Source organism: Heloderma suspectum, chromosome 13 (genome assembly GCF_057233095.1).
Source record: "Heloderma suspectum isolate Gila_16-S chromosome 13, 16-S_ref, whole genome shotgun sequence".
NCBI lineage: Eukaryota > Metazoa > Chordata > Lepidosauria > Squamata > Helodermatidae > Heloderma > Heloderma suspectum.
In genome coordinates, this window is record NC_139470.1 from 31,605,732 (window position 1) to 31,630,375 (window position 24,644).

Below are 24,644 nucleotides of genomic sequence, written 5' to 3' on the forward strand. Positions count from 1 at the left end.
CCCAGGATGATGGTCCTGGGGGATCTCAACTTCCATGCCGAGGCCGCTGTATCCGGGGCGGCTCAGGACTTCATGGCCGCCATGACAACCATGGGGCGGTCCCAACATGTCATCGGCCCAACGCATATAAAAGGACACACGCTGGATCTGGTTTTCTCGACTGGGCAGGAGGATGGTGATCTGAAAGTGGAGGAATTAACATCTGTCCCTTTGTCATGGTCAGATCACTTCCTGCTGAGGTTTAGACTCCTGGCAGCCTTCCCCCTCTGCAAGGGTGGGGGACCTGTTAAAATGGTCCGCCCCCGGAGATTAATGGATTCCGATGGATTCCAGAGGGCTCTGGGGGATTTTCCTGCTGGTATGGCTGGTGCTCCTGTCGAAGCCCAGGTCGCTCTGTGGAATGCAGAGATGACTCGGGCGGTTGACACGATCGCGCCCAAGCGCCCTCTCCCTCTAAGCAGAGCCCGGCCAGCTCTTTGGTATACACCTGAGCTGAGGGCAATGAAGCAAGAGGGGAGACGGCTAGAACGCAGGTGGAGGAAAACTTGTGCTGAGTCTGACCGAACACAGGTAAGAGCCCACTATCGAGCCTACTCTGTGGCAGTGAGGGTGGCAAAGAGGCAGTTCTTTTCCACCAGCATTGCATCTTCTCAGTGTCGCCCGGTGGAGCTTTTCCGAGTGGTTCGCGGCCTGTTACATTCTGGGCCAGGGAGAGAGACGGTGGAACCCTCGGTAGCACGCTGTGACGGGTTTGCGCGGCACTTTGAGGATAAAGTCGCTCAGATTCGTCATGAATTGGACACCACGATTAATGCAGTTCCATTGGTGGAGGCGTTCAGAGCACCGTCTGGTCCAGTTTTATTGGATGAGTTTCAGTTACTGAGGCCTGAGGATGCAGACAAGGTGCTTGGCCAAGTCCGATCGACCACTTGTGTGCTTGACCCTTGCCCTTCATGGCTTATTAAATCAAACAAGGAGGGGTTGTCCGGCTGGGTCCAGGAGGTTGTAAATTCCTCCTTGAGAGAGGGAGTGGTGCCTGCTGCTTTAAAAGAGGCAGTAATTAGACCACTCCTGAAAAAGCCTAACCTGGACCCAGAGGATGTTAACAATTATAGGCCAGTGGCCAACATCCCCTTCCTGGGCAAGGTGCTTGAGCGGGTGGTTGTAGGACAGCTCCAGGCACTCTTGAATGAAACGGATTATCTAGATCCATTTCAATCGGGCTTCAGGCCTGGTTTTGGAACGGAAACTGCCTTGGTCGCCCTGTGGGATGACCTCTGCCGGGAGAGGGACAGGGGGAGTGCGACCCTGTTGATTCTCCTGGACCTCTCAGCGGCTTTCGATACCATCGACCATGGTATCCTTCTGGATAGGTTGTCTGGGTTGGGAGTTGGAGGCACTGCACTACAGTGGTTCCGCTCCTACTTGGATGGCCGATTCCAGAAGGTGGTGCTGGGGGATTAATGCTCTGTGCCATGGCAATTGTGCCATGGGGTTCCACAGGGCTCTATTTTATCCCCCATGCTGTTTAACATCTACATGAAACCACTGGGGGAGGTTATCCGGAGGTGTGGGCTGAGGTGCCATCAATATGCGGATGACACCCAGCTCTACCTCTCTTTCTCATCAAAACCAGGTGAGGCAGTGGCTGTTCTGAACCAGTGCCTGGGCACGGTAATGGACTGGATGAGGGCCAATAAACTGAAACTCAATCCAGACAAGACGGAGGTACTGTTAGTGGGTGGTTCGTCTGCCCGGCTAGGTGATAATCAACCTGTTCTGGAGGGGGTTGCACTCCCCCTAAAGGATCAGGTTCGTAGTTTGGGGGTGCTCTTGGATCCAGAACTGTCACTTGAGGCACAGGTGAACTCAGTGGCACGGAGCACTTTTTATCAGCTTAGGCTGGTATACCAACTACGCCCTTATCTGGACAGAGATAGCCTAGCTACAGTTATCCATGCTCTGATAACTTCTCGTCTGGATTACTGCAATGCGTTATACGTGGGGCTGCCTTTAAAACGGTCCGGAAACTTCAGCTGGTCCAAAATAGGGCAGCAAGATTGTTAACAGGGACTGGCCTGCGAGCTCATATTACGCCAGTACTTTTACAGCTGCACTGGCTGCCAGTCCATTTCCGGGCCCGATTCAAAGTGCTGGTGTTAACATTCAAAGCCCTTAACGGCTTGGGGCCAGGTTACCTGAAGGATCGCCTCCTCCCATATGTGCCTGCCCGGACCTTAAGATCATCAGCAGCAGCCCTTCTCCGTGAGCCCCTGCCAAAGGAAGTGAGGCGGGTGGCTACCAGGAGGAGGGCTTTTTCTGTTGTGGCACCCCGGCTCTGGAATGAGCTCCCTAGTGAGGTTCGCCTGGCGCCTACATTGTACTCCTTTCGGCGCCAGGTGAAGACCTTTTTATTTTCCCAGGCATTTTAGCTTTCTAAATTTTTATCTTTGCTGTTTTAAATCTGTATTTTAAACTCCTGTACTGCTGCTAGGTTTTATTGTGGTTGTATTGTTATATTGTGGTTTTAATGTTCTATATATTTTAAATTGTTTTATTGTGTGTTGTTTGGTTTTAGTTTTTGTGAACCGCCCAGAGAGCTTCGGCTATTGGGCGGTATAGAAATGAAATAAATAAATAAAAATAAATAAATAAATACTTGGGTTTCGATCCCATGCAGCAAGGATTCTCCTCCTACTACTACTACTCTTCTCTTCTTGTTGTTGTAGGCCTGGGTTTCATCACCTCTGCTTGACTGACCTTTGGCCTCTAGCTCACTCCCATGCAGGTTCCCTGCAGGTTCCCCTGTAATTCTTCCTCTGCAGGCTGTCCTCCAGTCTCACCCTCAAGTACGTGGAAATGGTTCCATAGCTCCACTGCCTCCACTGGCGCAGAGTGGCTTCTAGTTCGTCTGCTCCTAACTGTCACCCTTTTCCACCAAGTATCCTCTACTGCATTTTTCCTCACCTCAGCATTTCCCTCTTCTACCTCAGCTTGCTGTTGCTCTTCTAGCTTCTGTTCTTCACTTTGATGCTATAGTTCCACTGTTCTGTCCAAGAACTCTTCATGTTCTCTTATTCCCTGGAGGGTCGACACCCGCCACCCCAGTCCTCCTACTTTTTCTTCCAGCAGCGTGATCAACTTGCACTTGTTGCACGTGTAGGCCATGTTGATCTCAGGGAAGAAAACAAACACTGCACACACCTTGCAGGTCATCACCACTGAAGAGTCTTGTCCTTCCATAGTCTCTTTTCACTTTTTTTGTGTCTAGCTTTCTGATTATTCTAGAATAGCCTGTGCTTGGTCCTCTACTCACTGGATGTTAAAAACAGATTCCCACAGGTTTAGGGGCCTCCCCCTTGACCTCCCCTGGCCAACTCCCTGCTCGCTCGCATCACTTGCTCTCTGGGAGCTTGCTTGCTTCTGTAGACTAGCTGGAGCAGCTTCCTCTATTCTGCTCAGCTGGGAGACGAGAAACAGATTGAAGCTTCCTGCCCACACAGCTGCTGGGAGTACTCAGGCCACACACCCTCAATTCAGTTGGAGCTCTCAGGAGCACCTGGTGAGCTCACAGCCACTCAGAAGGGAAAGGACAGCCCCCTGGGCTTACTCCAGCCCACTTATCTCTTTGCCTTTGTCCTCACTCTGTGAGGCACCAGAGGGGGAAAAACAGTGGTTTGCCACCAAATTTCAGTGGCAAATCACTTCAGCGCACTAAAAAGGTCATATTTAGCTTTTTCAGAAGCTGAATTTGACCCTTTTAGACCATACACCTCTGCTGTTACTGCACAAGCTTCATTGGCTTCCCCAGTTCACTTCCAAACCCAATTCAAAGTACCGGTTATCATCTTTAAAGCCCTAAACAGTTTGGGCCGACTCCTCCTGCATGATCTTACCTAATGACAGATCACTTGGGCAGGTCCTGTTCAGTGTCCCATAGCTGGCACAACTGTGGTTAGTGAGTACACAGAACAGAGCCTTTCTGGTTGTGGTGCCCATGTTCAGAAACTCCTTCCTTCCTGAGCACCAGATGGCTCCTCTTTTGGTGGCGTTTCTTCAGCCAGTAAAAATGATATTTCATCATGCTTTTTATTTGGCCGATTAACATTTATGATGTTTTTATGCTCTGCTGTGCTGCTTGATAATATTGTTTAAACTGGACATTTTATTGTACTGGTTTTATTGAAAATTAATTATTTTATATTTTTCAAAGCTACCTTGAAGATTCCTGATGGAATTAAAAGTATTGGATAGAAGTACTTTAATAAAGTATGTGAGGCACTTTGAACACTCTAGAATGCTATGTAACTGTTAAGTATTATTCTTATTTTAATGTGTTAACCTTATAAGTCATATTGGGCAAAGATTTTTGGGAAGGTGTCTGATAAATTTTTAAAAGACCCACCTGTTGTTGTTGTGCGTGGTTTGGGTTTTTTTGTTTTGTTTTTGGCTTTCTGTTGAGTTATGTTTGCCCTTGATGGATTTTTTATTTATGTTTTCTCTTGGCTGAATGTTATTATTCACTGGCATTTCGGCTGAACGGATTCCGGCTGAACATCAGGAAAAACTTCCTGTTAGAGCAATACGACAATGGAACCAATTACCTAGGGAGGCGGTGGGCTCTCCCACACTGGAGGCGTTCCAGACGAGGCTGGACAGCCATGTGTCAGGGATGCTCTGACTTGGATTCCTGCATTGAGCAGGGGGTTGGACTTGATGGCCTTGTAGGCCCCTTCCAACCCTACTATTCTATGATTGTATGATTTACTAATTTTTATTTATTCTTGTTGTTCTATTATTGTATTGGGTTTTAATAAGTAAGTGATCTTGAGAGGTTTGTACCACTAAAGGCAGCAAAAAAAATATTTAAAAATGATTATTTTCTGTTTGGCCTTGTTAACTATTCTGCTGTATTTGTAATTTTCTTTGTTATTACTTGTTCTGTTATTCTTTTGTTTTTGTAAGTGTAAAAAAGTACAAAAATTAAAAAAATTAAAAAGACAATAAAGTTAAAAATATTTTGCTTTCGTTTTAAGTTTAGCTGCTCTTCCTTTTCCCAGTCGAAGATGATAACATTCCATGTTTAAATCCCAGGAGTCTTAGCAACAGAACAGGGTAATTAGAGAAAGGAAGGCGTATATAGAAAAGGAGACAGCACAAAGCTATCAAAGAAAGCTAAGGTGTTCCTAGCAAAGAAGCTATAAAATTCAGTTCAAATTTCCAGGGTTCAAATCTGGAGACTGAGTTCAAATCTCCAGGGCCAGATGAACTGCATCCTAGAGTAATAAAGGAACTGGCAGAAGAACTCTCAGAACCACTGTCTATTCTCTTTGAGAAATCATGGAGGACGGCTGAAGTGCCAGATGACTGGAGGAGGGCTAATGTTGTCCCTGTCTTCAAAAAGGGTAAAAAGGAGGAACCTGGGAACTACAGACCAGTCAGTCTGACATCAATCCCTGGGAAAACTCTGGAGCAGATGATAAAGCAATCCATCTGTAAGCACCTTGAAAACAATGCAGTGATGACTCGAAGCCAACATGGATTTGTCAAGAACAAGTCCTGCCAGACGAACCTGATCTCATTTTTTCATCAGATCACCTCCCTTGTGGACTGTGGGAATGCTGTCGAAATGATACAACTCGACTTCAGCAAAGCTTTCGACAAAGTGCCCCATGATCACCTGATGAGCAAACTAGTTCGAAGTGGGCTAGATGAAACAACGATCCGGTGGATCCACAGGTGGCTACAGAATCGGACTTAAAGAGTGCTTATCAATGGGATCTTCTCAAACTGGGGAGAGGTAACGAGCGGGGTACCGCAGAGCTCAGTCCTGGGCCCAGTACTCTTCAACATTTTTATTAATGACTTGAAGGAGGACGGGCAAGGAATGCTGATCATATTTGCAGATGACACTAAATTGGGCAGGATACCTAATACCCTGGAAGACAGAAACAGAGTTCAAAGTGATCTGGATAGGCTGGAGCACTGGGCAGAAAACAACAGAATTACATGTAATAGGGATAAATACCAAGTGTTGCACCTAGGAAAAAGAAACCAAATGCACAGTTACAAGATGGGAGATACGTGGCTCAACAACATGACAAGCGAGACGGATCTTGGAATTGTTGTCGATCACAAGCTGAAGATGAGCCAACAATGTCATGTGGCTGCAAAAAAGGCAAATGCTATTTTGGGCTACATTACTAGAAGCATAGCTTTCAAATCCCGGGAAATACTAGTTCCCCTCTACTCAGCACTGGTTAGGCCTCATCTGGAGTAATGTGTCCAGTTCTGGGCACCACACTTTAAGAAGGATGCAGACAAACTGGAGAGGGTTCAGAGGAGGGCAACAAAGATGATCAGGGGACTGGAAACAAAGCCCTATGAAGAGAGACTGAAAGAACTGGGCATGTTTAGCCTTGAGAAGAGAAGGCTGGGGGGAGATATGATAGCGCTCTTCAAGTCCTTGAAAGGTTGTCACAGAGAGGAAGGCCAGCATCTCTTCTCGATCATCCCAGAGTGCAGGACACGGAATAATGGGCTCGTGTGACAGGAAGCCAGATTCGACTGAACATCAGGAAAAACTTCCTGATTGTTAGAGCAAGACGACAATGGAACCAATGACGTAGGGAGGTGGTGGGCTCTCCCACACTGGAGGCGTTCAAGACGAGGCTGGATAGCCACCTGTCAGGGATGCTCTGACCTGGATTCCTGCATTGAGCAGGGGTTGGACTCGATGGCCTTGTAGGCCCCTTCCAGCCCTACTATTCTATGATTCTATGAGAAATAGATGAGAAGGTAATGTGATAGGAAATGCAATGTATAGTAATGAACAAAAAGATGGGGAAAGTGATTAATATTGACTAGGAATTGCCAAGGCAAAGAGCAGGGAAATTTTGCTGAGACTGGGAAGTGTGTGCTGCCTTTCCTCATTTAGCTACAGAACAGAAGAGGAAGAAAGGCCAAGAGCACAACTGTAAATCTTCTAGCCATTGTATTTTGCCAGAGTAACGATATCAACTGGCAGTGTAGCCTTGCTTTAGATTAGAAAACTTTATGTAGAAGTAATGGAGCCTCCAGATCTTCTCAATTAGAATGGTTTCAGCGTGTAGATAGAACAGTTCTTCCTTCACAGGCAGACCTAAAATGCTTATAAATCACAGGGAAATGTGATGGTATCCATCTGCATGTCACCTTGGCTTACCTCTATCGGTAAATCATGATGTTGGGCTAATGAAAAAGTGAACCTTTATATCTCAAGGTATTTTATTTGATTATCCATTGTGTGGCTCCCAATAAACAGCATCAGCTAACACTATCTGGAGGTAAGCTGTCACACGCTCTAGCAACCTGCCCAAGAATGGCACATTTTACACTGGAATTGTCAGAAACTATAAGATCTAAATTAGGTTTCTTCCAAGTGTGGTCTCACCACTGTTTCCTTCAAGCTAGTGGGAACCACCCTTTCCCTTCAGGAGATATTAATCACCTCTGAGGCCCAAACACCAGCCCAGCCCTGGCTGATTTCACAAGCTAGGTTAGCAGCATTGAACTCCTACACCACCAGTTGTCCTGAGGCTGCCAGGCCTCCCCATAGCTATTTACATGAGAAAAAACGTGCAGGTTAATTGCATTCAATTAACATCTACTTTGGCCCTGATACAAACCTGACAAAATGCCTTTGGAATGAAGGTGCACTGCAACAAATTCTTTAATTCTCTGCTTAAAATACTGGTGCTTTCACAATTACCATCCACAGCAATTATTATGCTTGGCACCAGCAGTGCGCAGTATTTTCCCAGTACAAGTTATTAAAAAAAAACTTGTAAAAAAAACCTTGACAATTCAGTTGCTGGTAGTCAAATCAGTTTATGTTTAGCTAGCAGCAGTGGGCCTGTTAAGCCAAAGACAAAGGAGCTGCATCAACTAGATGCACAAGAGAATCCCACATTGCAGCAGCCTGGGAAATGAAATACCAAAGGGACTGGAAACAGCCATAAACATAAAGTACTGGACTGACAATTCCTTTGTTGGCTGATGGGACTTCTGGGTTACTGTGACATTTTTTCTTGTTAAATGAGTAAAAGTGAAAACTGTGATTTGGCAGCAGCAGCATGTCATGCCCTGTCCTCCTCCCCACACCCCTTCCCTACAAAAGCAGAAGCAAAGACTGCTTTTATTCATGTTCTTTCAAACTCCATGCTTCTTGTGTAGAAAAAAAAATGGGGAGGGGTGCAGAGTTAAAAAAAATTAAAATATGTGCTGCAAATTCAAATATATTCCACAAGTGGGACCTACAAGAACAGCTTGCAGCGTGGTGTGCTCCTGTTCAGTGTTGCATCCTATCAACCACACCTTCTTCCTGGGCACTTCATTCTACTCCATTCCCCACCCCAGTTTTCAATTTTTTTCCTCCCAAAAGTCAGCAATCAGTGACCCTGCTCAGTCCTCACTGGGCAGTTTGGGGAGATTTTTCCCACCCCCTGACTTTTTCACTAGGGATCTTTTGTATTTTGCAACCCATGGGGTGACACTGAGTCTGCTAATATCTCCCTTTTGGGTGGACCAGCATTTGAAGAATTGAGATTGCTATTAGGTTTGGTGAGAAAGGACTAAAGCTGAATATAGCTTACAACAATCCAGCAATGTAGTCCACAGTTGTTATCCCCACATTTGAGACTGGGATGTGAGGATTACAACCACCATGTAGTACGATCAGAACATACCTGAGTGGGGCTCAGGTTGATAGGTGCTTATAACTCTCTAACAGAGTCTTAATGGCATGGGTGGGCAGCCTCTGGCCCACAGGGTTAATCTGACCTGCAGAGGTTGCCCACCTGGCCTGTATATGTTTCCACTGTGTGCCCTGCCCACTCCCCTCCCGCTACCCAAGCCCTGCCCCCTGGTCTGGAGGCTACTGGGGGCTTTGGGAGGAGGCAGAGAGAGAAGACCCCTTGTTATCTCGGATCTGGTGAAGGGCAAGTGAGGCCAGGCTGAGCAGCTTTGCCCACCCCACGTCCTCTCCCCAATGGGAGAAGGCACAGGGCAGGCAAAGACACTTTGCTCTGCGGGGGCCTTCTTCAATGGGGGAAGCCCCACACACAGCAAAGCCAGCAAATGAGATCAGGGAGAGTGCCCCAACCCCTTTGATGTCAGGGGGCATGGCCTTGTCCCTTGACGTCATTTGGCCTGCCCCTTCCCAATTTTAGTTGCCCACCTCTGCATTATGACTGACATCTTCTCAGTCTTTTTTGGTGAAATAAATCTCCAGCACAATATCATGCAGTACACACATTATAAATATTTAAGATAGACAGTATAGCAATTACAACATAATAGGATATGCAAATATTTCAAGTGAACTGAACTCATTTCATTTACAGTGTCCAGGTCTGAGTCAGCTGCCATCATCACAGAATCATGTTCAAAGCCTGCAGAACAGCAAAAGAAACTCCACCACAACACACACTTCAGGTTGCAGCAAAGAACAATCTAATTCAATTGCCTTCTTAAACCCCCACCGCCCCAACTTTAAAGCCAGCACTCAACTGAATGCAGAAACCTCCATATCATATTCACTTGCAAACAGGCACATCATGCTTCTAGTCCTCTAACAGTGAAAAATGGAGATCCCAAATAAAAAAGAAAACTGAAGTGGAAGGAACAAAGGAATATCATGGCACTCCAATCTCAATCTCTCTCTCTCTCTCTCTCTCTCTCTGCAAACGGCAGATACTGCCATTTTACATTTCTTATTAAGGCATAGCAACCATCTTATATTGATCTGCTGCCACCTGCTGGACAGGAGGATACATCTGGTATGGAACAGTCTCCCTGGAATTGTTTGTGGGAGCAAACAACGTCTCGAAATGCGAGGCAGAGCTAGTATGCGTAGAGACATACACAGTTCCAGCAGTGAGTCTGCTGTGGAAGCACACACATACTGCATTTTAGACACACACACCTTATTTTCCCCAGAACAGACCTGAGGGATGCCAGATTTTACAACTTGCAGCAGGAGACAGATCTGCACAGCTCTGATTGGCTACGCCTTGTGTCAGTCACAAAGCCACCTACCCTCCCTTCTTGCCACTGAGAACAAGGTAACTATGACTCTCCCCTACCCCATTAGTTTGAGCTTTTTGTCGTCTTCTATAGCGCCAGAGACTAACACAACTAGAGACAATATGGCACATGCCATAACCATAGCTACCTAGGGGAAATGTTGTGGATGTTAGGATATATTTGAAGACATGACTTAGTGGATAAAGTAGCAGTTACAGGAACTCTGGGGGAAAGCGACCATGTTGTACTTGAGTTCTTGGTTCTAAGGAAAGCAAAAGCCGAGTATAGCCAAACGCGTACCCTGGATTTTAGGAAAGCTGATTTTAATAAACTCAGAACAATGATCAGTAAGGTCCCATGGCAAGTGACGCTAACGAGAAAAGGAGTCCAAGATGGGTGGGAGCTTTTAAAAAAGGAAATTCTCAAGGCACAATCACAAGCAATTCCAACAAGAAGAAAAGGTGGAAGACAACAGAAGAAGCCAATGTGGCTTCACAAAAAGCTTAGGGATGAACTGAAAATAAAAAAGGACACATATAGGAAGTGGAAAGAAGGCCAAGCAACAAAGGAAGAGTACAGGCAGGTAGCACAGAATTGCAGGGATGGCGTCAGGAAGGCTAAAGCGGAGAACAAGCAGAGGTTAGCAAGGGATGCTAAAAGCAACAAAAAGGCTTTCTTCAGCTACATGCATAGTAAAAGGCAGAGGAAAGAAATGGTTGTTCAGCTATTAAATAAGGATGGCAAAACAATAACAGATGACAAAGAAAAGGCAGAAGTGCTCAATTCCTACTTTGGCTCAGTCTTCTCCCAAAACAGGGGCTATGACCCCCCTGGCAAAGGTGAAGTAAAGGCTGAAGGGGCGGGATTGCAGCTTGAGATCAATAGGCATATGGTCAAGGAACACCTAATTACTTTGAAGGAGTTCAAATCTCCAGGGCCAGATGAATTGCATCCTAAAAGAAATGGCAGAAGAACTCTCAGAACCGCTGTCCATTCTCTTTGAGAAATCATGGAGGACGGGGGAAGTGCCAGATGACTGGAGGAGGACTAATGTTGTCCCTATCTTCAAAAAGGGTAAAAAGGAGGAACCTGGGAACTACAGACCAGTCAGTCTGACATCAATCCCTGGGAAAATTCTGGAGCAGATGATAAAGCAATCCATCTGGAAGCACCTTGAAAACAATGCAGTGATTACTCGAAGCCAACATGGATTTGTCAAGAACAAATCCTGCCAGACGAATCTGATCTCGTTTTTTGATCAAGTCACCTCCCTTGTGGACCGTGGGAATGCTGTAGATATAATATACCTCAACTTCAGCAAAGCTTTCGGCGAAGTGCCCCATGATATCCTGATGAGCAAACTAGCTCAAAGTGGGCTAGATGAAACAATGCCGGTGGATCCACAGTTGGCTACAGAATCGGACTTAAAGAGTGCTTATCAATGGGACCTTCTCAAACTGGGGAGAAGTAACGAGTGGGGTACCGCAGGGCTCAGTCCTGGGCCCAGTGCTCTTCAACTTTTTTATTAATGACTTGGGGGAGGAGGTGCAGGGAATGCTGATCAAATTTGCAGATGACACAAAATTGGGCGGGATAGCTAATACTTTGGAAGACAGAAACAAAATTCAAAGAATCAGAATAGTAGGGTTGGAAAGGGCCTACAAGGCCATCGAGTCCAACCCCCTGCTCAGTGCAGGAATCCAAGTCAGAGCATGCCTGATCAATGGCTGTCCAGCCTCGTCTTGAACACCTCCAGTGTGGGCATCCTTCTCCAAGTTTGTCTGCATCCTTCTTAAAGTGTGGTGCCCAGAACTGGGCACAGTACTCCAGATGAGGCCTAACCAGTGCTGAGTAGAGGGGAACTAGTACTTCACGGGATTTGGAAGCGATGCTTCTATTAATGCAGCCCAAAAGAGCATTTGCCTTTTTGGCAGCCATATCACATTGTTGACTCGCATTCAGCTTGTGATCTACAGCAATTCCAAGATCCTTCTCGCTTGTAGTATTGTTGAGCCACGTATCCCTCATCTTGTAACTGTGCATTTGGTTTCTTTTTCCTAGGTGCAGAACTTGGCATTTATCCCTATTAAATGTCATTCTCTTGTTTTCTGCCCAGTGCTCCAGCCTATCAAGATCACTTTGAATTCTGTTTCTTTCTTCCAGACTATTAGCTATCCCGCCCAATTTTGTGTCATCTGCAAATTTGATCAGCATTCCCTGCACCTCCTCCTCCAAGTCATTAATAAAAATGTTTAAGAGCATTGGGCCCAGGACTGAGCCCTGCGGTACCCCGCTCGTTACCTCTCCCCAGTTTGAGAAGATCCCATTGATAAGCACTCTTTGAGTATGATCCTGTAGCCAACTGTGGATCTACCTGATCATCACATAAATATCAAACACCCCATTGCTATGGTGCGAACTGGAATGCTGGATCACTGGGCTGGTTCGCTGGTTCTGCACCCTCAGTTACATTGGTCAGTCTAGTTTCCAAAGTGGCACATTACTTCAATTCTGTGAAACAGGGTCTGCATATCTGCTAGCTCAAAATGGGTACCTGCATGCTTTCTTGGCACAATTCTTTTCCTCCACACTGCTCACGGAGTGCTTTGATTGTTCTTAATCTCTGTCACGATCATATTAGTTTTAGACATATCCAAATGTTGAACATCACATACTTCGTGTGTGCATGTATGTGTGTAATACGAAGGAGTGTGGTGTGGTGATGATCTTGAAAGAGAGAAAGTGTGGGGTAGCTATGGCTCTGCCCAGAACCAGCATGCGGTCCCCAACAGCTTATCCCTGAGGAAACCTGGCCCTTGACAGAAAGAAGTCCCCGCCCCCACTCGAAACCATTAGTGGGAGGCTCAGGAATGTGCTTTTGTGCTCTTCCTTCTCTTGCAAGAAACTCTCCCCCACCACTTCCAGCTTGCTTTGACCGTACACTGCTGCAACATCTGAATCAACAAACTATGATTAGTGCTCTACCTCCAAACCATGATGTGTAACCATGGTTTGAAGTGATTAGATGAACAATTAAAGTATATAAATATACTTACCAGTAAGAAAGAATGGGGAAAGCGGCTGCTTACAAAGTACCAACATATTCTTCATGTGATGATTCTCATGCCCAAAGATATTACTGTTGAACAGGGTGCTGGTGTATATAAAAACATGAAAAATACATATAAATATGGGCACCTATTATGTACATCTAGCTACACATATTAAGTGCATGCTTTTTGAAAATCCCATGGAAATCAATTGAACTTAAAATACCTTGGACTGTGCAAAATATGAGGGCTAATTTCATCTACTTTGGAAGGCAGGTTTATAGCTGTATTTTGTTATTTTTATTTGATTTTCCGTTTTTGCAGACTTTCCACAGTGTCTGTCACCTATTTTTTTCCTTTTACTGAGGACAAGTTTAGCACCAAGGAAATATAAGAAGCACTTGAAGCCCTGCCATTTTCAGTCCCTTCCACAGAGTTCATTTCCATTTAAACTCATTGACCCTGATTTACTATTTAATTAAACTTTTATAGTTTCAGATAACTATAGCTTCAAATAAATATAATTACTTGAAATTATATGTTAATTTATAGTAAATAAATAAACATATAGTTTCAGATAACTATAGCTTCAAATAAATATAGTTACTTGAAATTATATGTTAATTTATAGTAAATAAATAAACATAGTTTCATATAACTAAATCCACTTGTACATCTTTATATAGTTACTTAATAAAAGACAGAATAAAAAACATGAATTAAGCAATGTAAGACAATGGCTTTCACAAAATTCTTAAATTACACCAATACTACAGATGGTTGTACAGTCCTGCACATTCAAATTCAAATGCATAATACAAATAGTCAATTGTTCAATAAATTTATCATCAATTTGTCTACCTTATCTAACTTTCACAAAACGTGTTAATTTGATCATACGCAGTTATACCTAGGTGAGCAATATCTGTCCTACCCTGCCCTGAGTCGTATGATTTACAATACCATTTTTAAAACTATCGGCAATATTCCCCAGCCCCACCCCACCTTCGAAGTACAGGCAAAATACATCCCCTTTAGCCCCAGAGGATACTCCCTGCGACCTCCAGCTTGCTTGTCAGATTCTTCTGGGTGGCTGGGCACACTTCAAAATGAGCTGCAGACACACCTTTTTATTTTCTAAGAATGTCTCCGGGGCCCATCTTTAAAAAAAGTTAAAATCAGGAGGGGCAGGGAGCCTGGTGGGCCCCAAGGGAGTTTTGCATGGGCATACTGGTATCAAGAGATACGAAATCTTGGGGGCAAAATGATCTTGTGGAGAAACAGAAATTATTACACTGAGAAGAAAAGATGTCTCATTTAGAATTCTTATGAAAAGTAAGTCAAGGGCCAGTTGCCTTGGTTCCAGTATTTTCAGATATGCCATACAGTTAATATGTTAGGAAAGAAACATAGTCATTTAAGAGAATGTGCATCTTCTGACATTTTGTCTCATTCCCAAGAACAGAGTTCTTTATGGTGCTCTCAGAACTGGATACAAGCCCAAACTGTTATCAAGAAGAATGTTATCAAGAAAGAGAACTACATAAGAATATTTATTCCTGAAGCCCATTGGAAACGGATGTGGAATTCAGTGCTACAAAGAATTATTAAAATTACAAATGGCATGTTAGCCAAAGGAAAAATTCCAAAACAAAATTTCCACAATCCATTATCACTGTAATACCTTTATGAGCCCAACTCAAAGGTCACAAAATATTGTGCAAGCTTTTGAGTTCTCCAGAACTCTTCATCAAGCAAGATGGTAAACAAAGCAAAAGGGCGGGAGAGGGACAAAGTGGCCATGGGGTCTGCACTTGGTTACAGTCTTAAGATGAAAAGTGGGAGGAGGTTGCAGACGTTCAGATTAGGCTCTACCAGATGGTTTCAGGTTCCACCTGGGACTCTCCAAGGGTTGCTGGGAAGAACCATTTTTGAAAATGTAAGATCCAGCTGTTTCTCAAAAAGCACCTGCATCCTTAGGCGAAACACACAGGTTTCTTGGCAGATAGAAAACAGAAGTAGAGAGAAACTACAGTTTCTAGTCCTTTCTCATAAACCACGGAAGGACAACTTGTTGCCTCAAGGGCCGCATGCAGGCATGGGAGATGACTTAGCGACTGCACCCGCGCGCGCACATACACACCCACAAGCACAGCCATCCTCCCCACCGTCACATATACACACAGAGAGGGACACTCTTCCCCCACCCCCATCTCAGCATACAGGGATGGGGAGACTTAAAGTCTCCCCCCCCCCAGTGCCATTCAATTGGGCAGGTGGGAGGCTGCAATTTAAGTGTGGATGACTCTCCCGTTCCCCATTTAAATGACAGTCCTGACTGCCTGACAAACAGCTGTTTAGTGAGCTGTAAGGAGCACGACTGTGCTGGGGAAGACAGCATGCTGGGACGACTCCCCTTGTGCGTCAGCTTCCCCAGCAAAAACACAGTGGCATGCAGGGGGGATGCACCAGTGGGGGCAGTTGCTGGGACATCCTCAGTGGGCCACACAGAAGGCCTCTGAGGGCCACATGTGGACCAAACGTTGCTCATGTGTCAATAAACCAATATTAACAAGTAACATTTCCAACAGGAATTCAGTGGATTTCAAGAACTACATATATTTCAGCTTTCATTAGAGATTACTCTAAAGTGCTATTGTCAAGCTACGAACAGGAAGTTTTCCCCTAAAAATAAATAATTATTTGGACCTGCATTTAAAGTTTCCACAGCAGAAGATCAGAATGTTCTGGTCAGCAGTAGCAGTAATCCCCCCCTGCCAGAAAGCCTTCTCATGTTACAGGCCCTTACGGCCAAACGAGATGAGATGGTAACAGGTCAGGTGTCTATTTATTAGAATAATTTGTTAGAATAACCTTTCTGCAGGAATGATACTCAAGGCAGACCACAATTTATAAAATAGAAAATTACAAATTTAAACAGACAAGAAATTATTAGAGCAGCTGCACACACTATAGAAGAGGCAGCACCCCAGATATGGAACTCCCTCCTGGCTGCCCCTAAAGCGCTATCGTTTAGGCACCGGTTAATAGCCTATTTATTTGTGCAGGTTTGGGGGTCATAGGCAAGTGCTCTATTTGTTTTGCTTTTTATTGACTGATTGTGTTTATCAGTGGTCAGGGGAAGGGGGTGTTGCCTTCTGGGGAATCCCAGAGGGCCGCACGTGGGTCCTGCGCTAAGGTTCTGCCCCTCTGCCATAAACCTTCAGGCAACACTTTCAGGGGCCTACTGAAGAGAAAAAATCACAGCCATTGCAAAGCGGTGCTTCTCAACCCTAACCCTGCCCCAGCCAGGTGGCCCAGAAGGATACCATGATAACTTGGAGATGGTCTGCTGCCATGCACAAGCACCTTGCCCCCAAAAGGTAAATTTGAGGTAAGATGAGAATTGTTCAAATCAAGCAATATTGTTGTTTTTCAGAAGAGACTTCCTTAGTAGCTGCCAGGACCTCAATGAGGCAGTTATTACTTCTAAGACCCAATCCCCTATCCCAGCTAATTTAATATGCCAGAAGTTTAAACTGGGATCTACCCCAGTCTTGTGGAAAACAGCAAAAAAGGCACACGATGTGGAACGCCACCCCCACCCCCCATGCTTCTCTTCCCAGTCTGTCCCCTCAGCCAAGTTCTGATACCAGAAGAGAGTCCATCTGGGAGAAAGATGCCTGGGGCAGCAGACTGCACAGAGAGAAGCCAGAGGATGTTCGGTTCTCCCCACCTACATACCCCCTTTTGCTCTTAAAAATAAAACACCCCAGCAACTGCCTTCTTTCAATGACTGGGGCATCAATCGGTTATGTCAAGTCTAATTTGCCCCTAGCACAGCCCCACTCATTTCAGGATGATTCAGATGTTTGTTTTAATGTTTTAGATAATTAACTACCCTGCCTTCAATCAATTAAGTATTACAAAACTCAGTGCAGAGGATTTTTAAAGGATGTTTAATTAAAATTCTTTTTCCTCATTAAGTGACAGACTAATCACTTATTGTTGTGAAAAATAATCTTAAGAAAAGCCACACCTCAGCCACATAAATATGACGAAAGAGGCTGGAGTACCACCTGAACTGCTGCAATTTAGCCAAAGGTAATAATCTTCTCAGCATCAGCTTCCCACCACTGCACCGAGAAGATAATTACCCAAATTGGCTCTGTGTGTGCCGGGAGCATCTTCTGAGGAAACACAGGGGGTGGGAGGACTGCCATTGACAAAATGGGTACTGCACCTGTGTAAGCCCATATATGCACTCAAAGGGGTTTACTGAATTCAAGGTTGTGGGTAGGTAAGATGGCGGGTTCAAGAACATAGTTCTGCATATGATTTGGTCCTGAGCACAAACATCTTCAAATTCACAGACCATATATGGTGCATACACTACATCTCTGCACAAGAGAGACAGAAATAATGGCTGTCTCCCTATTGTAGGTAATTGATCAAGAGCCTGTGTGGTCCAGTCAATGGTACTGGACTTGGTATAAATCACATCTCAATTGCTGAATCATTGGTGGGCTTAGGACAGGTTACTGCAGGGCTCCCCAGTGTGATGCCCAGAGCTCTAATGGCATCCGCAAAGCTCTCCATTCCCTGCCTCCTTCAAACATTTATTTTTAATTTTAAAAAAAAAACTCTTGAAAAATGTTAAGGCACTAGGTTCTCCTTCCTGTTCCTGAACCTGCCACTGATCAGCTGTTTGGCAGGGAGGAAAAGAAGAAAAGAGCTGCTTCCTGGCCCCACGCAATCTTCTTCCACCCACACAGACCTATCTCCTTTGCTATTTCCACTTCCCACCTTGCTATTTCTCTTGCCCTACTCTTAGATCGCTGTTTCTCCACCTTCCTAGCCTTGCTCTTTCTCTATTTCCCCCCTCCCTCCCAGACTCTCTCTCTCTCTCACCCCTTTACCTTTATCTCACTATGGTGGTGAATGGAGTAGCTAAGCCTGGGGCTGAGGTAGGGAAAACTTTTTCTTTCCTTTTGGGAGCGGGGGGGGGGGGGCATTTTCCTTTCCTTTGTGGCTGGAGAAAGGTGTAGGTGGACCAGATGAGCAGAGCAACCCTACATAGGCCTAAAAAAGGTAACGGTGTCCCCAACCAGTGGTGTCCGACTCTAGGGTGTGGTGCTCATCTCCATTTCTAAGCTGAAGAGCCAGCGCTGTCCGAAGACGCTTCCGTGGTCACGACTGAACACCGAGGTGCACGGAACACTGTTACCTTTCCCGCTGAAGCAGTACCTATTTATCTACTTGCAATTTCTTGCTTTCGAACTGCTAGGTTGGCAGAAGCTGGGACTGAAGACGGGAGCTCACTCCGTCATGCAGCACTCGGGTCACGAACTGCTGTCCTGCCGACCTTCCAGTCTGCAGTTCAGCGTCTTAACCACTAAGCCACCGCAGCCCTCTACATAGGCCTACTCAGAAGTAATTCTTACTGAGTCTCATGTATGCATGCATAGGATTGCAATCTTAAATGGGTATTTTGTTGTGCTTCTGTGAGGTCAAATATGTAGACTGCCTTTAAAGTTCAGACCCTTCCTCTGCTTGTACTCAGTTTCTTGGGAGAATTACTTATCTTTTGACTAGCCAGGCCCCCACAGCAGCCATTATGTGACTAACCACATCCTCCATGGGAGCCATTTTGTGGTGGTGCCCACAGCAATTTCTCAAATTCCCAAATGTGCCCACAGGTCCAGAAAGGTTATGGATCCCTGAGCTACTGTATTTCAGCTTCAGTTTCCCATCTGGAATGCTGGAATAGTGACCTATTTAACAGGGATGTTGGGAGGACAAACGAAGTTTAACACTTTGGACTATAGTCTATGAAACCTTACACTGTAATAAACATTAGTCTTTAAAATGCCACAATACTCCCGTGTTATCTTTTGTTATATTGCTTTTCATGACAACCTATGCATACACAGAAGACAGAACATTAATTCAGCTTTAGGTGCAAGTGTGGCACAGCTGACAAGTCCTCAGAAATGCCTATTGGCTACGATCCTCACCCCTAGTGAAGGCTGAGGAAGAGACACCAAGAACCCAATCCCCTCTGCTCCCAGTCTCCTGAGGTAAGAACGTTTGTGGGAATGGGAGGGGGAGCAAGTGTAGCTTCTCTGTGCCCCCAATGACCTACAGTTAGGATGATGAGAAAACATTCAGAGCCCAATTTTATCTGTTCCCAGTGACCTGGTTGTGTATACATGATAGTGGTGGTGTGTGATGCTATTCAGAGTCCAGCCCTGCATTATAAATGGACATGATACAAGGGAGTCATTTGGATCAGAATTCTGGCTACGCTCTTTTGCCCTCAGTGACTCCAGAGTGGGAGGGCAAAGGGCACACACAGGACACTCAGAAGCACAACTCCATTCACCTATCTACATTCCAACATTTAGGAAGAAAATGGGCCCATTTACTTTAAGCAGATGAGATGAGCAAGGAGATTGTTGAGAACACAGGAAGAGCCCTGCTAGATCAAACTAAAGAGTCCAGCTAGTCGTACTCCTGACCCACTTCCCACTGTAGCCAACAATGCCTCTGGGAAACCCACAAGCTGGGCATGATGGCACCAGCCCTCTGCTGTGGCTGATCCCCGGCAACTGGTATTGGGCAGCCTTTAAACAGCCTTTGAACACAGAGGCTCCTTATAGCCATTGTGACTAGTAGCCATCAGTGGAATTCTCCTACATTAAACAAGCCACATGAGAAAACTACTTCCATGAGATATTCAGAGATAGTAAGGCTTTAACTTTTAAAATAGGCACATACACTTTAATCCAAAAACTATTTTCTTGCATCTTGGATATTATAATTGCATATATTTTTGCTGTCACACATGCAGCATGATTATATAAATTTTTACTCAGAAATAAAGCCCAATGAATGGGGCTTACTAGTGTGCACAGGATTGCCACCAGAATCTCACTCTTACAATGAAAGTCTAAGCACATTTATTCAAATAACCTCCATTTAATTCTATGAGACTTACTTCTGTGTAAGCATGCTTAGGATCACACCTTAAGGCTGCAATCCAAGTTAAACATGCACTGGATGGGATGGAGCTACAAGGTTCACACAAGCATGTTTAAGACTGCAGCCTTAACATATTCACTTTCTTTCCTTCAGGGCTTTCAAAACTCAGTTTGCACTAGCAAAACTTGCAAGAACCAGAGCCGAAAATGGGATAGGTAATAAATTATGCCAGCCGAACAGGCTCCAGTTGGGAATGCCACGATGAGAAAGCAAGCACTAGACTCAGCTATGAATCTTGTGGAGACCCCTTGAGCGCACCTATTTTCTTTTTGGCAAAAGGACTTATCTCTCGTTTTTTAATGTCTTGGCGACCCAAAGTCCTGGAGGGGTTGCAAAGGGGCAGGGGGAGCCGGGCTATTTTGACATGGGGGGGGTGGGGGGAATAATTAAAAATCGCTTCCTTCCCTTTCTCTTCCATTCATGTTTGGGGGGGGGAATTCCCTCACTTCCAGTCCCCGAAGTTGGGCTGGGGCTCACCTTGTCACCCACCCGAGACAACCCGGGGGGGGGGGGGGAGAAGCGAAAAGTAGGGCCTGCAACCAGGGCTCGTGTGCGCCAGAGCTCAGCCTTGGCATCCGGTGTGCCTTTTTCAATGCCACCGGAGGATTCTTGTAGCCGTGCCTTAAGAACCTGTAACTGCAGCAGTTTCGCATTCTGCCCCTGCTGCCTCCATTCCCCTTCCCCTGCGGTCTCTCCCCGCATCCTTTTGCTTTCTCTGAACTGTAAGCCGCTCGGGGCAGAGGCCCCTCCTCCTCTCCACGTCCGCGGGACGGCGCCGCCGGAGGCAAAACTACGGAACGAGCCCGTGCAGAGCGCCTTTCCCGCCTCGGCACCCGAGCAAGCCGAGAGCCCCCGCCACCCTGCCCGGGAAAACAGCCGCCCCGCCCGCCGCCCGGCCGGCCGGCTCCAGGCATGGGCTGTGGGCCGGGATCCGACCGAGTCGGCCGGCGCGGCGCCTCTTCTCTCAGGGCGCGCGCCCGAGCGACCCCCGCCTGCCTCGCCTCGCCTCGCCTCGCCCACTCCGGCCGGCCCTGCCCTTCAGAAGGGCGCCGGGGCACGCTGCCCTCGGCGCCACGCGCTCCGGCTCTGGGCCCGGCCCGGCCCTTTCCCGCCACCGCCTCGGTGCCCCCGCGGACGGAGGGGCTGCCGCGGTACCTGCAGCTGCCGCCCGCTCTCGCCGCGACCGTCCCGCGCAGCAGCCGCAGGCCCGCCGCCGCCGCCATCTTGGCGCTCCTGTCAGTCAGTCGGGCCGCCGGCGCGCTCGCCGCCGCCTCCGGCCCGCTCTCGACGGCGGGAGGATCCAAGGCCAGGCGAGCGGGGCGGGGCGGGGCAAACAACGCGGGCCGGCGGCCTAGGCGGGCGGGCCGGCCGGCCGGCTGAGGCGGCGCCCGCCACATGGCCGCGCTGACGCCTCGGCATCGCCGCTGGCTTCGGCCTGCGCTCGGCGCCCAGCGCCGCTCGCCCCTGCGGGAAGCCCGAAGCGCGCCCTCGCAGGCAGCAGGAGCGCCTCGCGCGGCTTCGCCTCGCCTCGCCTCGCCTTTCCGTCCGATGCGTTGCGGCGCCCAAACCCCCGCCGTGCCGTCGAGGGGCCCCGGCGCAGCGCACGCGGATCGCAACGCGGGAAGGGGCCGTGGAGGCGCTCCAGCCCGGCCCCAGCGGAGGCTGGTGGCTGCGACTTCGGTGGGGCTGGGCGTCCATTCTGGCTTTTGGTCAGAACCGGCCAGAATGCGAGCGGAGCTGTCTGAGGTGCTGGACCTATTTGGGGGGTAGGATTCAGCATAGCTCTTTTGGAGTTCTGCCTGGTTCTGACTAAAACCCAGAACGGATCCACAGCCCACCAGAATCAGAGCCACCAGGCTCCACTACAACCCGGTGCTCAGGGCAGGAGTTCGGTTTAAAGCATCCCTGACAGGTGGCCGTCTGGTCTGCTTGAATAACTGCAGCGACGGAGAACCCTCCACCGCCCTAGGCAGTTGGTTCCGTTCCTCCATTTTGGTCCTCCTGCCTCATTCTCACAACAGCCATGTGAGGTAGGTTAGGTGAGAGGTAGTGAATGGACTAAAACGTGTTGCCTTCCAGATGTTGGACTGCAACTCCCATAATCTCCCGCCATTGGTTCTGCTGTCTAGAGCTGATGGGAGTTGTAGGCCAAAACTTCTCTAAGGTCAGAAGTTGCCCTCCTGATGTAGGGCACACCCAAGCTCCAAACCTGAGTCCTCAAGGGGACAGAGGTTGACGCCACCCAACACAGGTTGAATCCCTGTTCCCCAATCTGCCTTTGGAATGATCAAGAGGACTTCACGTTAGCCTGATTAAGCTTCCATTTGTTTGACCTCATTCAGTCTACTATAGACATGAGACACTAATTTAGAATTTGCACGGCTTCTTTGGATTTAGATGGAAAAGACAGATAGAATTAGGTATCATCCGCATATTAGTGGCACTGAGCCCCAAAACTCCAGGCAACCTCTCCCAGCAGTTGCATGTATATGTTAAAACAGCATGGAGGACAAGAGGGAACCCTGAAGGACACCATAGGCCAACGGCCATGGCATTAAACAGGAGTCCCCTAGCACCACTTTCTGAAATTGCCCCTACAGGAAGGACCGGAGCCACTGTGAAAGAGTACCTACAAGTCCTATCTCAGGTGGTCCAGAAGGTCACCATGGTCTATGATGGGGCGGGCAACATGGTGCCGAAATACACCAGTGTGCCCCCAGATGCCTTCCTTGGTGCCCACTGAGACACCCTACTCTTCCCAGTTTTTAATTAAATGATATCTTTATATTTTCTTGCTGGCAGCTGGGATTGCTTCAAAGCGAAGTGGGAGCCTCTAGCTGCTGCCATCTTCATTTCCCATGAATGCCTCTGGGCCAGTGAGTTGTCCTTTAGACTAGCCATGCTCACCCATGGCAGCCATTTTATGCTTGTGCCCAAGACGGTTTCTCAAATTTCCAGATGTGACCATGGGCCTGAAAGGAGTCCTTCCCCTGGTTAATCTTATCAAAAGCTGCTCAGAGGTCCAACAGAGCCCTGTCATGTTCTCCTCCTGTCCAGTTTTATTTTTTACTACTCTTGAATCATCAGATATACTAACAGTACTCTTGATCTTCTGAGTACATTCACTATGTAGTCAAAATGGCATCAGTCACACAGAAGAGAGGTATCAGTAGACTTGGGGAAAGTCCAAAGTTTGCAGAACTACAAAAAACATTTAGGGGGAAAAAAAACCTCATGGGGGGGAAAAGCCCTAAAAACAGTCCAGTGAGGGATGAGTATGCCCAGTAGCCATGGAATGCCGACTTACTATTAGAGAGGGGTGGGGGGAATGGACATTCCTGAGAGGGGACAGGATTCCAGCCAGCCATGAACAGGAGAACTCCAAGCAGCAACGTTTGTTGCCATTCCCTCTTGTTTCCTCTCTTTCCAAGTGAATGTGTAAAGTGACAGAGAGTGTGCTTATATACAAGACCTCTCATTTTCGGGACAGCTTCCCTCATTGACACTGGGTGATATTATTTTGAACACTTCAAAGATGGGACAAATACTTGCATTTCCTGCTCCTTTTGTCTAAAGCCATTCTCAGGCACACATCCTGACTTTACACATCTCAAAGCTGGGCCCATGAACCTCCATGAAATATCACCTTAGTGTAGGTCTTTCAAGACAGGTATAATATGATTTTGATACCATGCACCAGTTAGCAGCTTAGCTGATGCATTTTGCACCAACTGAACCTTCTGGACACTCTTCAGGGGCAGTAGCCCCATATTAGAGTTCATTGTAGTCATCTAAACGTGATGTAACCAAGGCAAGTGTAAGTGCTGCCAAGTCAGACTAACTCAGGAAACATCACAGATGGCACACCAAGCATTATTGTGCAAATGTACTCCTTGACAGCGTAGGATGAGGGAGGACTCCCAAGTTATGAACCTGATCCTTCAGGAGGAATGCAGCCCCTTCAAGAGGAGGTTGAATCCCACTACCCGAGTCAGGCTTTCTACTGGCCGACAACACTTGTCTGGGTTAAACCTCCACTTATTCACCCTCATCCAACCCATTATCAAACCCAGGCAATGTTCAAGGGTTTCAGTGGCTTCCTTGGTGTTAGGCGACAAAGAGCAATATTGCTGGGTGTCACCAGCATATTGCTGGCACCTTACTCCAAAGCTCCGAATGACCTCTCCTCCAAGTGGTTTTATGTAGATACTAACAAAGATGGGGAACAAGATTGAAACCTGCAGTACACCATAGACCAATGGCCATGGAGTCTAACAGTAATCCCCCAGCACCACCTTCTGGACATGGTCTGCCAGAAAGGACTGGAACCACTTTATTTATTTTTATTTTATTTTATTGCATTTATATCCCGCCTTTTTTCCTGTTGCAAGGAACCACTGCAAAACAACAACCCCAAGGCCCCGCCCCGCCAGGCGGTCATGAAGGATACCATGTTCAATGGTATCAAAAGCTGCTAAGAGGCCC

The 24,644-nt window shown here is 46.9% G+C and overlaps 1 protein-coding gene across 1 annotated transcript in view; it reads right to left on the bottom strand.

The window, feature by feature from the left end:
• Window positions 1-22,150, bottom strand: part of PISD (phosphatidylserine decarboxylase) — an 83,583-nt gene extending 61,433 nt beyond the window's left edge. Inside the window, exons 1-3 of the mRNA XM_084819277.1 lie at window positions 22,029-22,150; window positions 21,315-21,914; window positions 13,122-13,219 (exon numbers count right to left, since the gene is read on the bottom strand). Coding sequence (XP_084675403.1) covers window positions 13,122-13,219; window positions 21,315-21,914; window positions 22,029-22,150 — 820 coding nt within the window. The remainder of the gene's footprint in view (window positions 1-13,121; window positions 13,220-21,314; window positions 21,915-22,028) is intronic.
• Window positions 22,151-24,644: the final 2,494 nt, after the last annotated feature.